The sequence below is a fragment of the Cephus cinctus genome, unplaced genomic scaffold, assembly GCF_000341935.2.
Source record: "Cephus cinctus unplaced genomic scaffold, Ccin1 Ccin1_scaffold0087, whole genome shotgun sequence".
NCBI classification, from domain to species: Eukaryota; Metazoa; Arthropoda; class Insecta; order Hymenoptera; family Cephidae; genus Cephus; species Cephus cinctus.
The window spans coordinates 1,211,941-1,228,678 of record NW_014332826.1 but is presented as its reverse complement, the minus strand read 5'-3'; the positions used below and the strand labels follow the sequence as shown (position 1 = coordinate 1,228,678).

At 43.4% G+C, this 16,738-nt stretch overlaps 1 protein-coding gene across 10 annotated transcripts in view; it reads right to left on the bottom strand.

Annotated features, from left to right (window-relative positions):
- The window catches only part of LOC107272638 (sex determination protein fruitless), a 42,744-nt gene that overhangs the window by 13,819 nt on the left and 12,187 nt on the right, over positions 1–16,738 (bottom strand). For 4 of the 10 annotated variants that reach the window (XM_015750063.2, XM_025090103.1, XM_015750069.2 and 1 more), the window contains exon 4: positions 11,484–11,607. In XM_015750063.2, coding sequence (XP_015605549.1) covers positions 11,484–11,607 — 124 coding nt within the window. Of the gene's footprint in view, positions 1–6; positions 547–1,960; positions 4,178–4,410; positions 6,804–7,646; positions 9,123–11,483; positions 11,608–11,911; positions 16,162–16,738 lie in introns of those variants that run through there. The other 6 variants (XM_015750045.2, XM_015750019.2, XM_015750055.2 and 3 more) reach the window with 6 other exon arrangements.

The window sequence follows — 16,738 nt, the reverse complement described above, 5'->3', positions numbered from 1 at the left end:
ATTCACTCCATCACTCCATCGATCCGACCTCCTGAGCCCATCTTATTTGACCTCTTGATCACCCGTGAAACACACACTTGGACCAAAAAAATAAGGCTGCCCCATTCTTTCATAGTCCTAGACGATTTTCTCGTCCTTGTCCGTGGATCTTAGCTGAACAATTTATTTTCACTATTTAAGCGTAGAACCTATAAAGATTTGGTGTTCGAACCGATCGGTCAAGCCCTCCTTGAGTAGTGCGCGCCGCGCCCTTTTAGGAGAGCGGATTCATGGTGTCGTTATTCGCGGAGAGCGCCAACGAGCCAGCCATGAAATCATTAAGATCAATCTTTCTTGCCTCGGGGTGTTTGAATTTAAAGTGCGTGCGCAGGTTGTCGCTACGAGTATACGTGGCACGACAGAGAGGACACTCAAACCTGCCGGGGAAGTGGACGTGGTAGTGGTTCCTGATGTGCGTCACGACCTTGCCGCACAGCTTGCACCTGTGAAGGTTGCAGCCGCCTGGCACCCGGTCAAAGGTCAGCCGCATGTGCCAGGCTTTTGAACCTGCAACATCAACACAAGACAAGTCACTCAACTGTTACTTCCCGGACCTACGGCTCGCTGCTATTTATATCAGCGCCCACGAAACAATCCTCCTCCCCCTGAATCTCTTTGCCCTCTACCTGTTACAAGACGAACCCCCCTCCCGACCCCACTTCTCGAATCCTCCTGTAATCTCATTTTAGCTTTTATTCTTTTTTCAATCCGTCTTCTCGGTTTCGAGCCTAATTTCATGGTCCATTTAAACCATCCGTCTTCCTCCTCTCTAACCTCTCGCGAGGCATTCGTTACCTTTAAACTTTACATCCTTGACAATAACAGTTAGACACATTTTCACGAACACCTCTTTTCACGGTAGCACACCTCTCCCTCTTTTTGATCCTTCTCTCTTGTATAACTCTACAGGAGTGCCAAATGTCAACCGATTCCATTCGTCGCCCCAATTTGACTTAACGCTTCTGTTCGCCTGTCGCTTTCCAAATTGCACTGCCGAGACTCCTGCGCTCTTATGCTCTGGTTCTATGCCTTACACGGTCAATGAAAATTTGCGAGTGTACTCGAGCAACAGTGATTTCAATTATTCGTCGTACACTCCGCATTTAATGTTGTACATACATAAGACGATGACGTGGACTCTGAATGCGCTCGGCTGACATTTCGGCTACTCGGTCTATAAACGATTTACAGTTATATACACAAATTGGGAACGATAAGAGTACCTTTGTTAAAGTATGATCCTTGTTAATGTTTATTAGGCTTATTAGGTTCTTGTGAATAGTGTCAGTTGCGTGTGATTACTTGTAATAGCGGCAGCGACATGATGTGAAAGACATGGATTAATGGACGAATGGACAGAAGGGTAAGAAGATGAGGAAACAAAGATTCCGGAGAAAAGCTTGAAACAAACGGCTTATCATTGGTAAGAGAAGTTTAAGGATGAAGATTAAGGATGTAGAAGTATAGGTACCTCTCGGACTTCCTGAAAAGCGAAATGAAATGAACAAAAGAGAAAAGAGGAAGAACGAACAGAGAGTAAATATTAAACTAAAAATGAAACGCGACAAGTAATACAAATTATCTGAGTTCGAGGGATCGTATTGTGCATGATTTCTTGTTGGTACGACTGACTGTCGGTAGCGCGGACGACGGTCAGTCCTGATGATGATTTGTCTGTGAAATACATCCGGCTCGATATTCACACCCGACGAATTGACACACCCCCGTGAAAGCAGTGTGCGCGCGTGTGAGAGAAATGTAGAGACAGAGTCAAAAAAGAAACCAAAAAAAAAAATGGGAACCAAAAAAAGAGTGACAATTAAAAAAAAAGAAAAAAGAAAAAAGAGATTAGAGTCAGAAAGAGAAGCCCATTATTTTTTTTTTCGACCCGGCCCACGAACAAACACATAAACCTGTTAAATTAAAGTCATCATCAATTTATTTCACAAATAGCCAGTACAAAAATATTACAATTTACGTTCGCTATCGTATCTAGGCGCTAGGCATTATTAAGAACTAAACTTAAATTAGGCTTTAAAAGCAAATCAAATACTTAGAGGACTAAGTGGGTATGGCACATTACGGGTGTACACGGTGCTTCGACAAGGTTCAACGTACAAAAATCGTTCTCCTGTCACGGGAATAATACCAGAGTATCATTGACTCTCGCGTAAGGTGATCCTGACTGGTCTCATTGACATGCACCATCGTCACTTTACAGATCAGCTGTTCAAGGCCCAGAACGAAGCGATCGTACGATCGTTCGAGGGGAAAAAAAAGGGTTACGGTGGTATCAGGCTACAGCGAATCCAGATTCAACGTGCAACGGCGCTAGGACAACGGAACCTAATGAGTGAGGCCACAGTGGCGAATGCCGGGAGGCAAAGCTGCTCCGACATTCCAGATGGGGGAGAAGGGCTGAATCGCCCTTGAAGACGGACCGTTTTAGAGAGGGAGAGACGGACTGAATAGCGAGCAGACAGTGTGAACTAATCTGAGAAGTCCACGAATGGGGAATAAAAACAAAAACCCAAGAGAAACTGAGAAATCATTAACGGGATATACCGTCAAGGCTGTCTTGCAGATTGATTATCAATCGGTAACGTATATCGAGACGGTTCGCCTCAGCCGCCGTATTACTGCATGTATATTGATCAGCCATCATCATCAACATCGGGACTATACGTGCCTATACGCGACGTAACGTGTTAGAGGGAAGTTATTTTTTACAGGTTAGGTTAGGCTGGACATTCCCTGTGGCTGATTACGTCGCTCCTCCTTATTATTAATCTTCGGGAACGAACGACGCACAAATACCAGCAGTAACTGCAGTAGCAGTGCGTCACAGGGAACGAGAGCACGTAATGAGAAGCGGCGAGATGCCATAATCGAGTATGTAATCCAGTACCGATTTCCTCGAGAAAACAAAAATTTGAAAAGTCCGCCAAAATCGGGCAGTCGCAGCACGGAATTCTCGGCTACCCACAATAGATCCGTGCAAGATCCCAGCAACATCGGTTCGACTCCTCGACGTTGCCACTGTTGCCGGTGGTTACATTGCCCGTGGTTAATATCATGCGAGATATGAGCCCACGAGAACCACGAAAAACAAGGATAAGCTGCGTCACTCGCGGTGGCGCTCGTAGCGCCAGTGCGGAAAGGGTAGAGACTGTTGGTTGGGGTGGGCTAGGGTGGTGTAATTACTAAGAGCGAACTATATAATGGAAAGTGAATAAAGCAACAGAAGGAAAGGGGGAGCCAATACACGATCGAGCGTAACTCTGTCCCTACATTTGCATTTTATACTTTGGTTAGACACGAGTCTGAGCATCCTTGATCCACGCCGCCCCTGCAGCACCGATTTTACCAGAGATCAATATATAAAGAGAGTAAACGAATGAGTGAGCGAGCGAGCGAGCGTGGGAGTGATCCAGAGAGTGACTGTGAGCGACAAAGTGCCCTCCTACCGGACAACGAGAGTAACAATGACATGAAGAGATACGGCATTAAAACATATATATATAATACACTATATATATATATATATTGCGAAAGAGAACAATCTCAGCAAGAAAATATTAAAAGGTACACGGGTTTATGCACGTGGGTAACGGAGAGTCCCCTAAGGGCGGTATAGCTAGGACGACTATAGGCGTCGGGGGTTGTCTGACGCAATGAGTAGAGCAGTTACGCAACAGTGGTAGCAGGGGCAATAGAAACTGAGGTGGTAGCAGCGGTCGTCGTCGACACGCCGTCACGAGACGTTCCCGTGAACAGCGAGGTTCTCACACGAGTTCCGGGTGTTTGCTCTTAATGTGCGCCTTGAGGTTGTCGCTGCGCGTGAACACGTTATTGCAAATGGGACAATGGCAGTTCTGTGACTGATGGGAGCGAATGTGGTGCCACCGGTTACTGACGGACTTTCCGCAATGGAGGCAGCTGTAGAGCTGGGGCCGGCAGCCGCCCGGCACGCGAACAAACATATCGTACTGATGGACCGCGCTCGACGCACCCTTATTTGCCTCCCTCGAGTCTTGCGAGGGTGGACGCATCCAGCAGGAGAGCTGGAGGTCCGTAGCGTGACTCTGGGGAGGGAGTGGCCCTCCCTCTCTCTTCAGTGAGACACCACTGGCCAACACTGGAACAGAGAGAGAGAGAGAGAGAGAGAGAGAGAGAGAGAGAGAGAGAGGGGGGCGAGTGCCTTCTTAGCCCTTATAGAAAAACTAAAGTAATCCTCTATCTCAACGCTAGAACTTTCATCTACGGTTAAGGTAGAACAATGCGCATGCGTACATTCATCCCATCGTCAACTCACTCATCTCCCGTAAAGTCCTGAAGTTTCTTTTTTTTTTCTTTTTCTTTTTTTTTTTCAATCGGATCGGATGTTCTCTTAGCGATATGTCATTTCTCCCCACTCCGTCTCTCCCCTCTCTCTCTCTCTCTCTCGCATTTCGGCATACAGTCCGCGTGATTAATACACGGTAGTAATATTTGGCAAATTAACTGAGATCAACGGGATTCGCTATCTCGCCGTAATCTGGACCCGCCTTTGGGATCGTTGGCGTCTTTGTAGGAACCTCGCCGTTCGAGCACCGATGGTCGTGGATATTCCTCCACGTTACTTATACCTAATCACACTCACATCTTAGCAAAGCTATCTTACTTGATAATAAAACTTAGAGCATCGAATCGGCCACGCCGAGGAAGGGGTGGGGAACGGTGCACCTGAGAATTCTGAGAGTTTTGCACACTACGCACACTATTTCTTTCCCTTTCCCTGGCTCTCGTTCGAGGTAACGTTTATCGGGATACGAGAAGTCAAGAACGAAAGATGGAGAAATCAGTCGAGCGATTTGTCGGTCGCCTGGAATGTCGCGTGGGGACGATCTCTTTGTATAGAATGTATATAATTGGCAAGGGAGGATCGCAGCAACTGTGAAGACAGTGATTTTTTTTTCTTCATTTTTGCTCTCCCTCGTTATCTTTGCGAGCCAAGGGGCTAACAAATCCACGCTTTTTTTATCCGTACAAGCTTCGATAGAACACGCACCGATTTACGTGTTCGCAAAACCATTACGGCAGCCGTCGCGGAACTAGTCGACGAACGAAAAACGAGAAAGGTCTATGAAGAAGCTTATCTAGAAATTGAAACGTGAGGACTCGTGTAGCGATAGGAAGGAGTCTCATGAATGACGATGACTATCCGTATCATGAATTAAAGAAGAAAAAAATAAAAAAAAAAAAACGATAAGAGAAAGAGAAGTATCGTATAACGTGTGCGCGAAGAAGCAGATGAACCCATTCCTCGTTTGACCATCACCATACATATCGCCGTGGTTAGTACAATACTCAGGCTGTCTTTCAAGCACCAAAAGCGAGATGCCAGCAAAATAAATAAAAAAAATAAGTTAAAGTGAGGGACAATGAACGAATTAAGTGACGTGGGAGTGTTGCGGATTAGAAAGAAGAAAAAAAAAAAAAAAAAATGGCGAGTAATGAGCGAAATATTCGCGGCTTGTGAATTATCGTCGACACTCGTCATCCATCTTTTAATATCTCTTCCTTTTGCTTCCTTGCAAGGTACTTCCTTCCGAAGTTTTTACGAATAACCGTGATGAATTCAATTACGAATATTCGGTTGCAAATTTTCATATTTTTTTTTATCATCTACAGTCCATTAGCATTTGGCTTGCTAGCATCCGACATTTTGGTACAGGAAAACCGCATCTCAGACCCCTCGTGCGACTCGATGACGCTTCCTGACGCTCGTAAAGCCCAGAGAGACGAAAGGAGAAGCCGGAGGATACGCGACAAATATGCCAATAAAACGTCGAGACGAACCTTCGCGTTTGCGTCTCGATGGGCGACACGAGCTTCCAAAGCGACGACGACGCGACAGCGCTGGCGCGTGAAACGTCCTTAAGGATGTAAATAAGCGCTACATAAAAAATACATACGTAACTATGAAATAATTAAGCGGCAGAAAATAGTCGTGTATCTTCAATCGTTTTCTGTGGAATCAAGAGAGGAAATGGTGGAAGATGAAAAAGAGTAGCGCGACCTCACAGAGACCATCATACGAATAGACCAGGCAGAATCACTAGCGGTTCAGCGCATTTGGACGATGACGTCACTGGACCCTCTCTACTCTTATCGGCTGACTTTACGTATGCCGTGGAATCATGCCGTTACGTCAGTTACGATTTGAGGGGCCATCTCCTTATGAGCTACGCTGTATATAAGTCCCCTCAAACCGAAAATGATGTCGCTTTGAACGTGACGTCATCGGGCCCTGCGCGACCTTCATCAAAATACGATCGCTAGTGGCTATACCTGGATATATGTATATAAACTTATATGAATATATGAGATGCAATTAATGAATTTGGACAGGTTGGTCTTGGTTGGTGGTGGCGGTGATAGCGGTTGTGAAGGAGAGAGTACAGACGGATATACATATACTCTATGCGACTTAACTCAAAAACGTGCTGCACTGTGTAATATCAGTATGTCGGGATGTTTCTGTTTAATGTGAACCTTTAGATTGTCCAACCTGGTCCTACGGCAGCCGCACATTGGGCATATATAGTTCCCTGGATTATGCGTCAGGTAATGATTCTTTAAATTCGACACGATTCTCCCACATATTTTGCATTTGCTAGTGTAAGTGTTCGGCAGCCTTTCAAAGAAATCTGATACATTTACTTTCTCTATGTCCGATATCGGCACACAATCAATGCTTGGAGGAGTAAAAAATGACGAATCTGTAAATAGAGAAAAGCGAAGGTAAAAACGGCAGTCTAAAGGGGATAGAGGAACGATGGCTGTATGAAAGGGTAGTAGAGTGTACAGTAGTGATGGCGATAGTAAGAGTAATGGTAACAGTAGCAGCAATAATAATAATAGTGGCAATGATTATCTTGGTAATGGCCACGAGGACGAAGGATTGATTTTCGTTCGAAGGAGTGTAGTTGGTAATTGGTAAAAAAAAAAAATTGAAACTGGTGGAACCTAGATGAGATCAGATGGAGTTGACGAAAAGATGTAAAAGAGTATGGGAGAAGTGGGAGGGATGAGGGATAACCCATATGAAGGTACATTTCGGTCGAAGCATGCATAATCTAGGTACTGTTAAAAATTATGTATTAATAGTTACGTTATTGATTAGTCTTGTACTAAAAAAAAAGGCACCACAAGAAAGCCTAAAAACCTGTTTACATCAGCCAATGGGCTTTGAGACTAGTTTTCAATGACTATGTCGAACCATTAACGTGGCTCTAAAGATTCTTATTCAGTCTTCGACGTCCTTTACGACCTATTTAACTTAATACTGCTTGTCTTCGTTATAGCCTTGCTGGAAATAAAACGGAAATGCCAAAGGTGGATTCCACGATTTCATGCGGTCTCGAGATAAGATCCCTGGCAAGATTTGTTAGTGCTCAAAGTCACGATTCATATCCCGGGCAAAAATGGATTACGTATTAAATAAATGAAAGAACCACAGCCTCCATATGATTTTTACAAATCGTAGCGGGACCCACCGAAACTCAACTGGAAAGATCCTCGAGGATCCCGTTCTCGTGTTTTGAGAGGAAAAAAAAAAAAAAAAAAAAAATTGCCATGAAAACGGGTAACTCGATAGTCTTACGCGAATTCGAACTTGTACGAAAAATAATAATAGAGTTAAAGGCTCAATGCGAAATGCTTATACGTCTGTCTCCAATGCACCGACTACGGAGACAACAACTTTGCAGGCTGTTCTCGTCCACAATGCCTTTTTTCACGTCGGTTCGAGGGTACAGAATGCCATAAGCTACAGCCAGTTGCAGTAGGCTAGAAGGAGCAACGTAAATCGTTGAGAACGTTCAGCGTTGAGAACGACAAAGGATTTCGCTCCTACCCCGCAGATCCCGCCAAATGGACGATTTGACAATCACTGAATAAGCTGTTGCTCGTTTTAAAACGGTGGCTCAGTACTGAGCGGCTGGAGTGATAATCAATGATACCAGACACTTCGTCACGAAGTTTCGTACCAATCAACGCTAGTCGACGAGAATCCTATCGCACCACGAGGAAACGAGTGTCCCTGGGGTAGGTCAAGGCATGGAGACCGGATAGTAGGTTGGAGGAGGTTGACGATTGGAAAAATCCTGTGAGAATACGGTATAACCAGGATGACGTCTCAACAGGGAGAATAATGGCAGTCGTGGTGACCCCTGTACTTAAATATTAAAATTAAGAATACAATGAAACGCACTGATGCGCTCGTTTGGAATTAATAATTTATAGATACGCAATGCAATGCGTGCGCGCGATATTAAATAATATACTAGTTGAGCCTAAGAAGGCCGGATAAGAGATTCGAATACGTCGCGGGAGTCGGACATTCTTGTCTTTTTCGTTATTTGTTCCTGCCACTTGTCAGAGCGAAATCAACTGAGAAATTGGTGTGAACGAGTCCTTAGGTTTCGTTCGCATACACCACTCTGTCGCCTGCTCTCTCGTGTATGTTCCGCATCCCTTTTTTTTCGGATTACTCTTTTTTTTTTTTCCATGATTTTCTCGGATCAATTTCCACCCGGCTTACGTAGGCATGGACGATTATCCGTACACGTGAGTGCGTATACGTGTGATCGTGTGCGTGTACGAATGACGTAACTCCCGCTGAACGACTGATCTCGGCCAATGGATTTTTTGTGCCTTTTTTCGGATTCTCGGTTTTTTTGTCGCATTTACTTTCTTTTTTACTTTGTCTTTCCGTGCGTTCGGTACGTGTTAGGTGAAGTAGGCCGGCTCCGATTTGGCCAGGAAGTGTTTGGCCTCCAAGCGCATAAACGGCGATATGAGAGAGCCCTCCCGTATCCCGTGCTTCAGCTTTATGTGTCTTTTGAGATTGTCTGATCTGGTTAACGATATCAGACAAATGTGGCACTGATACTTGTCGGGAAAATGTGATTTCATGTGCTTTTTTATGTTGGCTACGCTCTTCCCGCAGAGCTTACAACTTTCAGAACCGAGTTGCGCCTCTAACTTATGACTGTCATACTTTAAATCCTTTTCTTTTTTGCAAGTTCCTGTCGTTCCTGGAATACAAGATTCCATTTCAATGATTGTTGCAAACGTTCTCTCTTTTAAAACAGAGTCTACCATAATTCACGCTCTACGCAAAGAATTCAAATTAAGATACGTAAACGCACTGTGATCAATTCGGAATTTTCAACAAAAAAGTAAAATCAATAAGGTACGAACGAAATGCGCAATTAACGGCAAAATAAAGAGAAAATAATAATAATAATAATAATAATAATAATTCACAGGAATAACGTAACAATATTCCCATGTACAAATATAAACTATAAATATATATATATATAAAACATGTCTTCAAAAAATACCACACTGTTACCTACTGCAGCAAATATAGTGTAAGCGGCACACCTACGTTTCAAACGGTATAGTGACGTGAAAAGAGTGAACAAAAAATCTATTTGAAAAGAAAAAAAAAAAAAAAAACAATAACAATAACAAAATACAAAATAAGATAAAAGCAAAAGAAACGACATATCGTACGAGATCCACAGATCGACTGATAGTCAGAAATTTTCATAGTAACGTTACTCTATTCTGCATATGCTTACACTCTCTCAAGACATCAGTGACAACCGGCCAACCTCATCACGAGCCGTAACAATTCATCTTGAACGCCACTAGTTACGCTTCTCACATCGCTACGTAGCATACGTGTAATAATAACAATAACACGAATGCGCGATTTACTGTAAAATTGTAAAATTGAAACGCGTCTCCGTCCACGACTGCAAACAATTCTTAATTGTAACAGACAACGCGTCTTTCCTTTCATCCGAACGCATCTTTCGCGTGCGAATAAGATTGAGCCATTTCTTTTTTTTCCAAAAAAAGCGAAACATTCTCATCGGTTACGACGAATCGTTTCCACGCATTTTTTTCTCACGTTTCCCCTTCAACGACATATATAATATATACACACACAATATCATTGCACACTTTGCACGTAGAACGATTATTTGTCATTCTTCCTCTATATAGACATATATATATGTATATACTGTATGTTAATATATTTCTCTTTTTTCTTTTTCTTTTTTTTTTTTTTATTAATTCCTTGCTCTATTTCTTTCCTTTCTTTACTCTGTCGTTCGTGTAACGTATATCTTTCCTTTCTCTTTTGCTAAACGTGACTTACGTCGGAGTCGAGTGTCAAGTGATAACACCATGCAGCGAATGAACAGAGCAAGATGTGAGAATGATGATCGAGATCGGCTAGGCACGTGATGTAGACACGATAAGTATGTAAGAGGGTAGAGAAAAACAGTATACAGAGACATGCACCGAGAACCCCATCGTGATATTGCATACAAATAATATATATATATATATATATATTTTCATATTTAAATACACATATATACATTATAATTATAATACGTAAAAGCATATATGTAATTCAATGTATACGTGTATATATCGTATATATATATAATATTGGTGTATCTCGTACATATCGAAAACCGTTAATTCGTCATACATACGTGTACAACAATAAATAATTCAACAGAATCTCAACAGCCACACACTTCAACCCACACACCATCATCAGACACAACGAGTACAGTCCATTTGCTTATATACCTTATCCCAAAAACCAACTGTTGTTAAAAGTGCTTTTGTTTTTCTCACGCATATATACATATATATCCTCACGTAATGTATATATGTGTATATATTATAACATATTAAGAAGACATTTACATAGTACTACCACAAATGACTTTAGCAAATGCACGATACCATCACCACAATACTAAGACTCGTATATAGTATGTATATATCTGATTATCTAAAAAAAATATACATATTTCGCTACGCTCGGCAAATTTTTGGAAATAGAGGGATGCTCGTCTCGTACGCCAACTTTATGTATGTACGTACGTAGGTCTCGTCAAGGTATTCATTACAAAAACAGACATGCACATCTCCCTCGATTTCTGAAGACCTGACGTATTTCCCGTGTGCCCGACGCGAAGTTATTTAAGAAATTGTAATTGACATTTGCCTACGTTTACGACGGATATCTCGAATGGGTGACAGCGACTGGTATATATGAAAAACTTTGAACCCGGAGTCTCTGAGCTTTTATTTCCGTTTCAATCAAATTTACTTTGTGATTTCTTCTAATGGAAACAGATGTTTCATTCCAATTTCGTACTGAATCTGGAACAGGATCTAGTGAAATTGCCAAACCAGCGGTATCTGGGTGAGGATATCAATAAAAAATGAAATGCTCCAAAATCGAATGTGCTTCGTAGCCTGAGTATCCGGGACAGATAAATTGGCACGTAACGAGCGACGGGAAATATGTCGGGTCTGAATGAATATACGTTTATAACGTTATAAGATCTTACCATCAAGTCCGTCGAGTATTTCGTGTGGGTTGTGGGTCTCGGACGGCTCTGTTCCTGGCACTACGTCAGTCAGGACACTCGTCGGAGGCCCTCCGTCGTCCCCTAGCAGCCCGACTGGATGGCCCTGTACACGTATAAACGGAAGAATGATTAGAGGACACGTGAGTAAAGTGAAAAGAGAAGAGAATAAAAAGAGAGAGAAAAAAAAAAAGAAAAGCAAAGACCAAAGCTTACCATTGATCGAAAACGATACTTTGATCTACCAAGAAAGATCGTAAATCGACATAAAAAGGACATTCTAATTACACAAGGACGCGTCTTAAATTCAGCCGAAGGATTCTTCCTCGCGACAACACAGCCCCTACGGGTGGAGGTAAGAACTATAAATATTTTTGGAGAATTTCTTTGAAACGCATCGGAGTCCATACTGAACGACCATAAAGGGTGCTTTCAAGAAGCACAATGATTTATTGCATACGACTTGATAAACGTGGTACAAATGGTGCGGTAAAACTAAATTACAACGACAAACTAATTCGCAGCAACTACTTATGCATGTATCTGAGGTACATTAAGCACTCTTTTTAATAATCGTATCGCAATAAGACCTACGCCAGATTACCACTCGGTATTTACATCTAAATCCCCGAAGGCGCCCGAATTACAGTGCACCGTGGATGCGTATAAAAATATAAATAACGCGTTATCGGTACCGTAGATTATTCTGGATCGGTGTGAAGCTACGTATCGCTACGGATGAAACGAGAGTGAAGTTTTATCGATGAAATGCCGTAAATTCTTAGGAAAAGCTTCGGGATACAATTCACGAATGGATGTTCGCGTAGCGAGAAATCGCGTAGTAGATACTGAATACTTAAGCGGTAGGGATAATCTTGGGACTCCGGATACAAAGGACGCAAATACGTATCGAAGTCCGTCTCTATTCGTTCCTGAGTATCGCTCGCATTTACCTACGTTTATATCACCCCTATGTATCACAATATGGAACACGTATGTACTAACGTATCGTCTGGAGGACCTACCTTCGGCAGGAGACATGAGAATGGCAAAGCGCTTTTACAATTACGTACGCGCGACAGTAATGGACAACGAGAGTTAGCCCACGTTAATATTCGCGCCACCCAAGACAGCAGTGCTTATTTCCTTGTCCCCGGAACTTTCTCGTTTAATGTCTTAATTCGCACTGCGGGCTGCGCGGCCCAGGAGGTTACGCCAAAATATGGCAGCAACGAGAGCTCGTTACGCGTAAAACTTGAGTGGCCCCTGGGAATGCCATGCAGCGCACGTAATCCCGAGTCATGTCCAAGGCCTAAAACTCTCATCTGGACGAACGGCACAATGAATAACAATTGACAGCGTGGATGCGCTCGCTTCGTAAAAGTCGAGCCCCGCATCCCATTTCAAGAGTAACTCCGGCGCACTGTGAGACACAGGTGCCGAGAGCTATTTTAAATCTGATACGACCAAGCTGAGCGGCGTGACGTCGTTTTTACAAGTTTTCGAAATTGCCTTTTTTCCCCCCTCCTCCCGCCCTTCGCACCAGAAAACACTCTTGACGCGTCGGACTTTAGCGCGGAAAATCCACTTTTCGCGATACATACACTACGTTCGGCCCGCAGGGCATCCTCGGGCTCGCGCGTTTACGTAACGGCACGAATATAATGTTGTTTCGCGGGTTCCGGCGCAGCTTTCAATGAAAACGCACGATAGAACCATCGCGGAACTGCATCACCTTGGAAAATTACTACTTTGGCATTCCTTCGCGCTATAAGCGCCATCTATGCAATCTTATCGCTTCTTATACGTTCTCACAAGATACTTCCCTCGTGGATACTTGTTGCAATGCACATACGTATACCGTGTGTCCTTATATTAATATACTCGAACTACTCTACGCTATGCTCTCGAATGATCGTTCTCTTTCGCGCTTCCACTCTATCTCTAACTATCTCTCTCTCTCTCTCTCTCTCTCTCTCTCTCACTCTCGTATGTATCTATAAGAACGGATGAGTATTTACGTAATCACAATGTATCTTCCTCCGTATACACGCCACCGCGCACATTGGTCCGGTAACGAATTTCCTGTTGCCAAGCACTTCGAACGAGCTTGCGGAACGAACGAGTGCAATATTTCCCTTTGAGCTTTCGACATTGGATAAGGGTATCCATGTACGTACTGACGGAGTCTCGCGGAGGGGGAATAAAAATGTATCAAAGTGTCAGGCATGTCAAAAGTTGGCTGACGTCACCGCTTCGACAGAATAGAGGTGACGTAGCATCTGGCACGATGTTCGCATTGTTGCGCATGCTGCAACGTAGTAACTTTTCTCACGAGTATAGAAAATCAACGAACTCCTAGCCTCGGACTGAGCATGGCAATGCTAGCTGTGTGTAACGAAGGAAAAAACGTTGGCGCGCGGTAAATAGTACGTTACGTCATTACAATGTTGAGATCCCGGCACTAACGAGAGAAACGATCGAAAATTCATATACTGCATTTACGTTACGACACGATGCTCGGTGTGAATCGAATGTTCTCGCATATTTTCTGAAAACTCTATTTCACTCTGCTGCGTGTCTTGGTGCCGTTGCTAGTATTATATTTGTACATTGAAAAAAGTTTTTGGTAAAGTGAACGAAAAACATTTAATCGACTGATAATCAATTCTGCCAGTAGCCAGTGAGCTACGTACGTGGGCCATTTAAATATGGCCTGTGGGCAAATTGGTAAAAATATTTTAACACAGTTTTCGAGCAATTTTTAAGTATATGCATTTCCTGTCTGTGTGCTTAGTCCTGCCACGCGAAATTCTAATGCGAAAGGACAGCTCGTGAAAAGCCAGCGGTATGCTTCAAAGAAGTATTATTTACTTGGGTTACGTGTACTGTAGTCGATGGAACTGAGTAATATGAGGTATATACTGTAACCACGCGATGGAGTTGAGATAACAGCGCAGGTTTCGTTCAATGAATTTTATCTTAATCGATAGAAATAATATTCACTAGAAACAAATAAATCTTTCTTCACAGTGTATCCACGATTAGCCAATACGCGATAACGCATTCGTCGGACTTTATCGTTATTGGAAAGTTTCATGAAAATAGTACAGGTAATGTATATATGTATATACATACAGGGGTGAAGCATTTTAATCGAGCTGTCAAATAACTTAACAACAAGGTGCTATGCTAAGAAAATGTTTGAGAGAAAAGTTGTATGGGTTTAAGGGGGGCAATAGAGTGTGGCCTACTTTAATTGAAACCAACCATCAATAATATTCAAGTAGGCATATTCCATTGGCCCCTCAAACTCCTACAACTTTTGTCTCAAACACTTTTTTCATATAAGACCTTGTCTTTGAGTTATTTGACAGTCTCGATTTAAATGCTTCACCCTGTATATAAAAACATACGAAATACGTCACGCATTCGCATGCAGGGTCCCACTTGTATAACCTCACAGGATATGTAATGGAATTTCGGCACTGTAAGTATAAACGTGCAAAGAGATACGATACGCAAGTCCAAAAATAAAAGTGCTTTATCGTTTGGAGAATCGCTTTACCGACAAGGCACTTGTCAATCATGACCGAACTTACAAATAAAGAGCATTCCCCCATAAAGACCGAAAGCCAAGCCTATCGTTACTCGTCACGTGGAATCCGTTTCACTTTCTCAATGCACGTGACGACTCCTATACGCGAGACAAAAACATTCGCCACTGACGTGACCTGGAGTCTAGGTCAGGGTCATTACAAACCCCTGCACCCGCCGATGCCTAGTTAATGTTCCTTAAAACGTGACTACCAAACCACCCCCTTTAATAGAAATAAAAATCTGTCGCAGCGTAACAAGAAAATTGTGTATCACAGACGAAAACCGGAAGAGGCAGGAGCGCAAGCTCTCAAAAAGATTCGGTAGCAAACGAGTACGAGTCCCTCGATTCGCCGTCCTTGGCGACGCACAGATTGTGCGCCTTGCACTTGTCATGATGATTGACAATCTCGAGCCTGAAGTTGCCGTTTCCCGCGGCAAACGAGGTACGAATCTCAGGAATAGTGTCGCTCCATTTCCGGCAAAATTTGCAGAACATGAGGTTAGACCTCTCGTCGTACTGCAACCAGGAGTACGTCTGGAGCCAGCTCGGCTTAAATCTCCCGGCTTTTCTAGGATGCGAAGTGGGTCGTTGCAAAGGGCCGCAGACAGTGGACTGTATCACGGAGATGTCCTGTCTGAATGCGTCGACGTTAACGATTTTGCCGGTGCCGCGATTATCGTTGGTCCCGGCGACACCGGCAGAGACGGTAGGAACGGCAGCATCGGCGACGGCTTTGGAGTTGGTACCGGAGCACTGAGACACGGAGCTAGAGGGCAGAAGCGTCGCCTTGGAACAGCTATAGGTCGCTACGTTCCCCGCGTCATACGACGATTTCGGGAGCAGGCTAGCTCGTGCGGCTTTACGTCGTTTCCCATGGTATTCGGTTAGAGCTGCCGATGAGGTATTGATACATAGTAGGGAGCCGCCGGCCATGATGGTGCTCTCGCGAGAGACTTGCAACAGGGCGGAAATCGGACGACCGGGACGAGCCGTGCTCGGTGCGTCCATAGTTTCGTCACTCTTCCCATCATCTCTCTGAACCTCCCACTCCACACTAGTCTGTCAACAGAGAAGGAAAGGACGTGTGTTTAATCAACACATTTGAATTTTGCCTTTTAGCTAACACGAAGCCAATCTTTGTATCTCCATTTGCCAAATTATCCCTTCCTTCCCATGTCTCCTTCGACTCAGTTTTTCGTAGGATCTCAGCAATTTCTGCTTGCTTTTTTTTTTTCCTTTTTTTTTTTAACACTTTTTTTTTTTTTCTCAACAGCACAGAAGTCACTTTCTGCTTCTCTGTCTCTCTCTCTCTCTCTCATCTCGTTCCTTCGTCACAATGTCGTTTCCCACGTGCGTGGGAGGAGTAACGAAACTATAGAGTACTCAAGCCCGTCGTCGTTTCGACAGAGTACTTTGGAATCGCTGGTACAGGAAGAAGAACAAATTAATGGGACATCCCAAAAATTCCGAAGATTCGTCTCCTGAGCTTGAGCTTCGAACCGCGAGGAAAATTGTCGACGTGTCGGGTATTTCGGAGCATCGATCGAATACGTCACGAGAAGATACTTCTATGTTTCTTGAATGATCGCGAGAAATCCACAGGTGGTACCAAAAAAAAAAAAAAAAAAAAAAAAAA